The 6705-nt window shown below is 47.8% G+C and overlaps 2 protein-coding genes across 7 annotated transcripts in view; one reads left to right on the top strand and one right to left on the bottom strand.

Annotated features, from left to right (window-relative positions):
* Positions 1 to 985: 985 nt before the first annotated feature.
* The window catches only part of itga10 (integrin, alpha 10), a 21374-nt gene continuing 15654 nt past the window's right edge, over positions 986 to 6705 (top strand). Inside the window, exons 1-2 of the mRNA XM_088409971.1 lie at positions 986 to 1278; positions 6571 to 6682. Coding sequence (XP_088266097.1) covers positions 1224 to 1278; positions 6571 to 6682 — 167 coding nt within the window. The 5' untranslated portion in view covers positions 986 to 1223. The remainder of the gene's footprint in view (positions 1279 to 6570; positions 6683 to 6705) is intronic.
* The window catches only part of polr3c (polymerase (RNA) III (DNA directed) polypeptide C), a 23748-nt gene continuing 21988 nt past the window's right edge, over positions 4946 to 6705 (bottom strand). For all 6 annotated transcript variants that reach the window (XR_015865034.1, XR_015865032.1, XR_015865031.1 and 3 more), the window contains one exon: positions 4946 to 6652. The gene's annotated coding sequence lies outside the window, so the exon portion shown is untranslated. The remainder of the gene's footprint in view (positions 6653 to 6705) is intronic.

The following is a 6705-nucleotide window of genomic DNA, read 5'->3' as shown; positions in this document are numbered from 1 at the left end:
AAAAAAAAAAATCACAGGGGTCGTCACATTTTTGTCAAATATGTTCATCTGAGGCCGGCAGACAATTGTCTCTCCTAATTATGCCGAATTCAGTTGCGCGTAATACCTGTCGTATCCTGCAGATGGCGCAAATGTCACATGTTCTTTTTAGCATCACTGATGCTATTCTAGTTCAAACGCCGGCGGTTAGCAGACGGCTGACTGGCTGGAAGAACATCTTCAAGTGGAGAAAAGGACCCAGGAGAAACAACAGAGAAACAAAAAGACCGAAAGGCAAAAAGAAAGAATGCGAAAACGCAAGAAAAAAGAGAAAGCAATAAAGAAAAGAGGGATGAGGGAGGAAAAAGAAATGAAGAGAAAAGGAAGGGAGTGATGAAGGGAGTAGGGAAGGAAGGAGGGAACGAAGAAAGGAAGAAGTACAAGAAAAAAGAAAGAAATGTAAGAACGAACGAAAGAAAGAAAGAAAGAAAGAAAGAAAGAAAGAAAGAAAGAAAGAAAGAAAGAAAGAAAGAAAGAAAGAAAGAAAGAAAGAAAGAAAGAAAGAAAGAAAGAAAGAAAGAAAGAACGAACGAAAGGAGTAGATGGAGCATGTTGAATTTTGGGGTCTATATTACGCTGTTGTTTGTTTTTGTTTTATTGTCTACTTTCTTATTTGCTCAATTATGGAATTTTGTCCCGCTCGGGGAAGTGAACAGAATAAGAAATTGATTGTGTAGGATTCCTTTGCATATGACAATAAAACTCATGAAACTTTTGGATTTTTCCAGAAAAAAAGCAGTAAGCGTTTTGTCCCTGCACCTCGACTTAAGCGTGCCACGAGTGACCGACGGACGGACGGACGGACGGAGGGAAGCAAGGCAAACATGACTCCCGAGGAGGAGAAGGGAGGGAGGGAGGGAGAGAGAGAGGGGGGCGGGCGGGCGAGCGAGCGCCGCCTTTGAGCGCGGCCAACATGAAGCGTGGCTCATGTGCGCTTGGGAGCAGCGCGTGTGCGGCAGCGGCACCCAAGCGTTCTTTGACGGCGACGGAGGAGAAGCACCCTACGCGGGCGGGGGACGCCGGCCCGCACCCGCCCACCGCCGCCATGGCCCGCCGGACCCGCTGAGCGCACGAGCCCGCACCCGGGGGGATCCGAGCGCCGCCGCTCGGGAGTCGCCTTCATTTTCAATCCCCGACAAGCCAACTTTTGGAAGGAGTCGTGAGAAACGGATCGGTCGCCGCAAATGGAGCTGTTGCCCACATACCTGCTGTGCCTGCGCTACATCCTCCTCCTCAAAGGTAAACTTTCGATCCAAGAGGATCTGGCCAATTTTCTAAATGAAAGGTTATTCAGATTATAATGTTTTGCCGACTCAGATTAAACGGAAATAGTTCATTCATTCCAAAAGCGCCTTATCTGGCTGGGTAACAAAAAGCTGGCGAATCCATTCCTTGTCGGTTTGCCGGTCCTTTTTTGGACAAAGTGGCGCTCAAAGTCCTTACGGCTCAAAGTCATTACTTTAAGTAGGACTCTTGCTATCGCCTGTTTTCTGTTTCTTGGAAGTTGTAGGCTCGTCACCTGTCTCTCTACTGTGCATTTCACCCCTTCCCGGAGAAGGGATGCGATACGCTGAGCGCTCCGAGATCTTAGCAGAGATAAGGTTACAGTGGGGGTGATGGAGGAGAAAAAAAATAAAAAGAGTCTTCAGTCATGCCCCAAACACAAGGCGTAGCTCAAGTCTGGACAACGATCTTCAATCCAATATGGAGCTTGTAGTTGCAGCATACTTGGCAGCTAATGGCGTTCTTTGTGAATCGAGCCGGAAAGGAATTGGCTGAACGGGGGTGTTCTTGCAAATTTGCGCTCTTTTGAGAATGAAAGGCGATAAAAATAGCAGCCCCTGTAAATGCAATGTTTTAAAACTTTAAAAAAATACTTGAAGAGATGTTGAGTTTTGCCATCTTGAGTTGACACATGTCAGCATACTCCACTCTCGCTCTCAAGCAGCCCCACACATTGGCCCACTTATACCCCCCAAGCGGATAAAAAAAAAAAAAAAAAATGCACCATTGTTGTCTCCAAAAGCCATGCAGCTGATAAGGAAAGCTTGCATCAAAAACAAAAAACCTAGCAAATTAGCTTGCGCAAGGCGTGCTACCTACGCGCACACACACGCACCGCACTTGGACCTCGGGCTGTACACTTATGCCCAAAACATCATCATCTTGTTGATTATGATCAATCATTTGTGTGTCATGAGGGGTGAAAACATTTCCTCAAGAATTGATAAATAATTGAGACGCAAGACTAATTTTTTCCTCCAATTTGCGCTGTACTTTCTTCTCCGGACACGACCGGCTCTCGTCAGACCACGGAGCGGCTTCCGGTCGCCTAAATATGGTGGACAATCGGGCTCATTTTATTGGGTGGCCAAAATGGCAATTACCCTAATTATCCAAATAGAAGACGCAACCAGGACACGGTAGATATTTTTTTCTCTCTCGAATTTCTTCAAGTTAAAGTGGAATCAGTATTTCGCGGGCCACTTGAAACGGTGTGGCAGGCCGGATCTGGGCCCTGGGACTTGAGTCTGACTTCTTTGCTGTGCAAGTTGTTTTTTTTATTATTTTTATGATTGTACTAGGCACCGATACTTTTGGCCTTGATTTGGGGGAAAAAGTGTGTGTTATAGTTGGGGCATTTGGGTAGATTTTGAAGAAGCGTGCAAGCCTACATGACTTTTACACTTGACGTTTGACGTGAACTCTTAAGAAGGACGCTGTTTTCTCAACCTGCGCTTTCATTTAAGTTTTTTCGCATGCGTGTGTGTCATGTAGGTGAGCAAAGTATGCGTGTCATTTTAATGCTTTCAACAGAGGCCGGCAGCTGGCACGCACGCTCTCTTTTCCTGCGCGCGCACACACGTACGTGTGTTCATTCATAAAGTCCGCTTGTTTTAATCCGGCCGACTTTCATTCCCACCCCCTTTCCTTTCCTTTCCTTTCCTTTCCTTTCCACCCCCGTTCCCCGCGAGAGGCTGACGGACCCGAATCAAATGATCAAGATAATGGCGAGACGATCTGCGGCGGGACGGAAAAAGGCGCACGTATTTAAATGAAGGAATCCGAGACCCGAGCGGAAACGCGGAGGGGAAACAACGTGAACTTTCGAAGCCCCTCGCCATGACAACAACGCGCGAGGGGAGCGGCGAAATTTTCAAATTCAAAATACACAAGCGAAAGGCTGGCTGCCGAATGCAATTATTTGAATATGTGTTCTCTTTGTACCCGAAAATATACATATACACTTGCTTGAATTTCGCTACTTAGGAAATTCATTCGCAAAAACACTCCTAAACCCTTAAATGAAATCATATTCATTGTAGCAGTTGATACCATTTTGATTGTTTTGATTGGACATCAATCTAATACGCATCTACTACCGTTTGGATCCATTTTTATCATTGAATAATATTCACTTAAGGGGATTAGGATCATTTTTGGAACAAAATAGTGTCTTTCCGTGTAAAAAGCGTCTCTACCTACAAAAGATTCACATTACAAAATTACTTCCGGAATAAATGAAGAAGGAGTGTAGGTAAAAGTCCCACTTTATTACGAATATGAGGCGTTTCAAAACCGACAGATGCGCCATATATTGGAAACTGAATGTCATATTGCGTCCATTTGCATGACAATATATCGATATTATGGCCCAAAATCCGTTTTTTGAGGCACACCCCTAATGTGTATGTATCTCGAATGAAACTGACAACGAGAAATCTTCCCTCCCCGACCTCAAAGACGCTCGCTGAAGTCTCTGATGACATCAGGCAAGATTACGATTTGAGACGCAAGAGTTTGCCCGCATTTTTCCACCCAACGCTGGAGCGAGTCCAAAGCGCCGGACTTCCGCAGGACGCGCTCCGTGGCCCCGACGCATTCAAAGTCGAGCTCAATGTACGCACGCGCGCACGCAGATTCAATTACAGGCGCGCGCACTCCACAAGAGGCGAGCGTGCGGTCGCAAAGAATCTGGCCGCGCTTTGACTCGCTAAATGTTTGCAGCCAGTCGTCATGGCGATGGGTGGTCAGACAGCCTGCGGTACCATGTCATATATATATATATATATATATATATATATATATATATAAACCCGGATGAAACCATCGGGGGAAGGTGTGGGGGGGCTTTCGTGGTCTCCACTGGGGAGACGGACAAAAAGAGTCCATTTATGGTTTGCAAGAGGAGGATCAAGGAGACGGGCGGACATCTTATTGTGGAGGCTTGGGCGTGGCCCGCCCGCCCGCAAGAAGACAAGCAAAGGGCAATAACCTGTTCAAAAATAAACCCGAGGCCCACAAAGGGAAGACTCGGCGCTGCCGAAGGCTCCGCAACATCTGTGAGGAATCACAAAGATGGCAGCGACCCGGCCAAGTCGCTTGAGGTTTGGAGCGCGATTTGGAAGCGGCGGCGGCGGCTTCGTAAAAACGGGCCCGCGCTACGCGGGGAAAAGAACGCGCCGGGTAATAAAGTGGAACGAGCGGCGACAAGAAAGACGTGCGGAGATGGAGCGTAGCGGCGGTCCCAGTCCACCAAGCCGATGGAGGCCCGCTTCATGGCCATCGTCAGCTCGTGCGTGCTGCAAAACCGCAAGCGGCGGACCTTCGCCAGACGCTTCCTTAAGTGCCGTTGAAATAGGCCTGCCATTATTTTCATACTCCATTATTTAGTTGAGGACTCCATCCAACTGAATTTTCAACAACAGGTTGCCGCCCCCCCCCATTCCCTTGAATTAAAAGATTCAAGAGTTTTATTGTCACGTGCATAGTAATACCACACAATGAAATTCTTATTTTGTTCACTTCCCCGGGCCAAAACCTCCCTTCGAACGTGAACGGTTGGCGAGCCCCGCTCTAGAAGGACGTCCTCACTTGCGCTGTGAATTTTTTGCCGGCCGGAGGTTTTGACCAGGCGGGCGGGCGTCTTGGAGCGTCCGCGAATGAAGGGCGGTCTTGTGCCGGTCTCAACAGGGCGCTCACTATTCTCCCGCTTGGCTTTTGCGAGCGACACGCCCCGAGCCCTTTCCTTGCTCGCCACCAGACTCAACTCCCTTCTTCTCCTCAGAGAGCGCTTCTGTTTATCCGATCCCTTTCACTCTCCTCCTCCTGGTTGCCAGCCCGCGCCTCCCCAAAAAATAATATAGTGCGCTCCACTTGTGCATTCACAACTTCCAAGTTGGCTTCCTTTTCAGTACGCGAGGTGACGCCGGTCTCTCAAAATGTACAAAAAATGTACAGAAAGGACTTTGATCAAATCAAACATATTGAATTGCAAATGCTATTCATTCAATACAAAACATTAATTGGAAGCAAAACACCTTTGCGAAGGCTAACATATAGCAGAGGGAAATAGTGGACCTGGCACAAGTAAAAATGCTAACCAGCTAAACGCAAACAAGGCATCCACAGATGCAAGTTGTTGCATCAACAAACAAACTTATTTGGGGCATATTAGCATAAATGACAACATTCTTACAAAGAAAGTGCAACTTCCACCCACTCGTGGGACAGTGAGACATAACAACGCGTGTGTCACCCACAGCCATTGCATCGTCCTTCCTCACTACAAAATGTAATATCAACAGTGGCCAGAGGCGGCGCCAAAAAACAGAAATCAAGCCAAAAATAGCACAAACCGAATGAACTAACTCAATCAGTTCCAAAACATCATTATTTCCAGCGTGGCCCACGCGGCCCGGTACCGGTACCAGTACCGGCGCTTAATAGACTTCTGCATTAGGGTGTTTTAGAGCAGAGCACATCTTCTGTTTGATGTCAAGGTAACATGCGGCGGAACGGTTTCGTTTGGCCGAGGCCAACGGACGTAGAGTACGTACAAAAAAAAGCCTGTGGGCCGTCACGCGCCGTCTGGATGTTTTGGACGCATGAAGAAAGAAAACAGTCCCCCCTCTCTCTCTCGCTCTCTGATGTCTTATTATTGTTACAATTCCTTTTCCAAAGGAAATGGCCTACGCTGGTGGGTCTCAACATTTTTTTTCCTGTGAAATTTTTTTCTGCCAAGTACCTCCTGACCAGCATAAAGCGTATATGGATCCCCCCCCCAAAAAAGACTCAACTGAGTGCAGTGCCTTCCATGTCGGATTTATACAACTTCAGGACGACATTTAAAGTGCTTATTTTTGGAAATACTACCGCAGTGGGATTGCGTAAAATTTCCACTGCCTCTTTGAAGCAAGCGTGCCCTCTAGAGGGGTCAAAAATATCACAAGTGCTTCATGAAGCTTCATTGGGTCATGACTACCAATTTTTTGGGGGGGAAGTGGGACATCCTCTCTTGCCATCGTGTCCACGACCGCACTTGTTTTTTTCCTTCTTTTTAACAGTCCGAGCGGACTGTGTCAAAATCTCGTCCTTTGTCTACCGTCGGGCGCGGGCCGTTGAAAAAGGGAGGGCAGGCCACAAATGGCCCCCGGGCTGCAGTTTGGACTGCCTTGTTTTCCCATAAATTAGTAAAAGAGGTTGGGGGGCACCTGTTGTCAACGGTCGTCCTTGTGCTTGATCGCGCAGGCTCGTGCGAGTGCTTCAACATCGACGTGACGCATCCGCGGATCTTCAGCGGCCCGGAGGAGGCCCTCTTCGGTTTCTCCGTCTTGCAGCATGAAGCGGAGGGAGAGAAATCGTGAGTGCTGGCGCGCGCGGCCC

The sequence above is a fragment of the Hippichthys cyanospilos genome, chromosome 3 (assembly GCF_059441005.1).
Source record: "Hippichthys cyanospilos isolate Australia breed blue-spotted pipefish chromosome 3, RoL_Hcya_1.0, whole genome shotgun sequence".
NCBI classification, from domain to species: Eukaryota; Metazoa; Chordata; class Actinopteri; order Syngnathiformes; family Syngnathidae; genus Hippichthys; species Hippichthys cyanospilos.
This window is presented reverse-complemented; position numbering and strand designations above follow the sequence as displayed.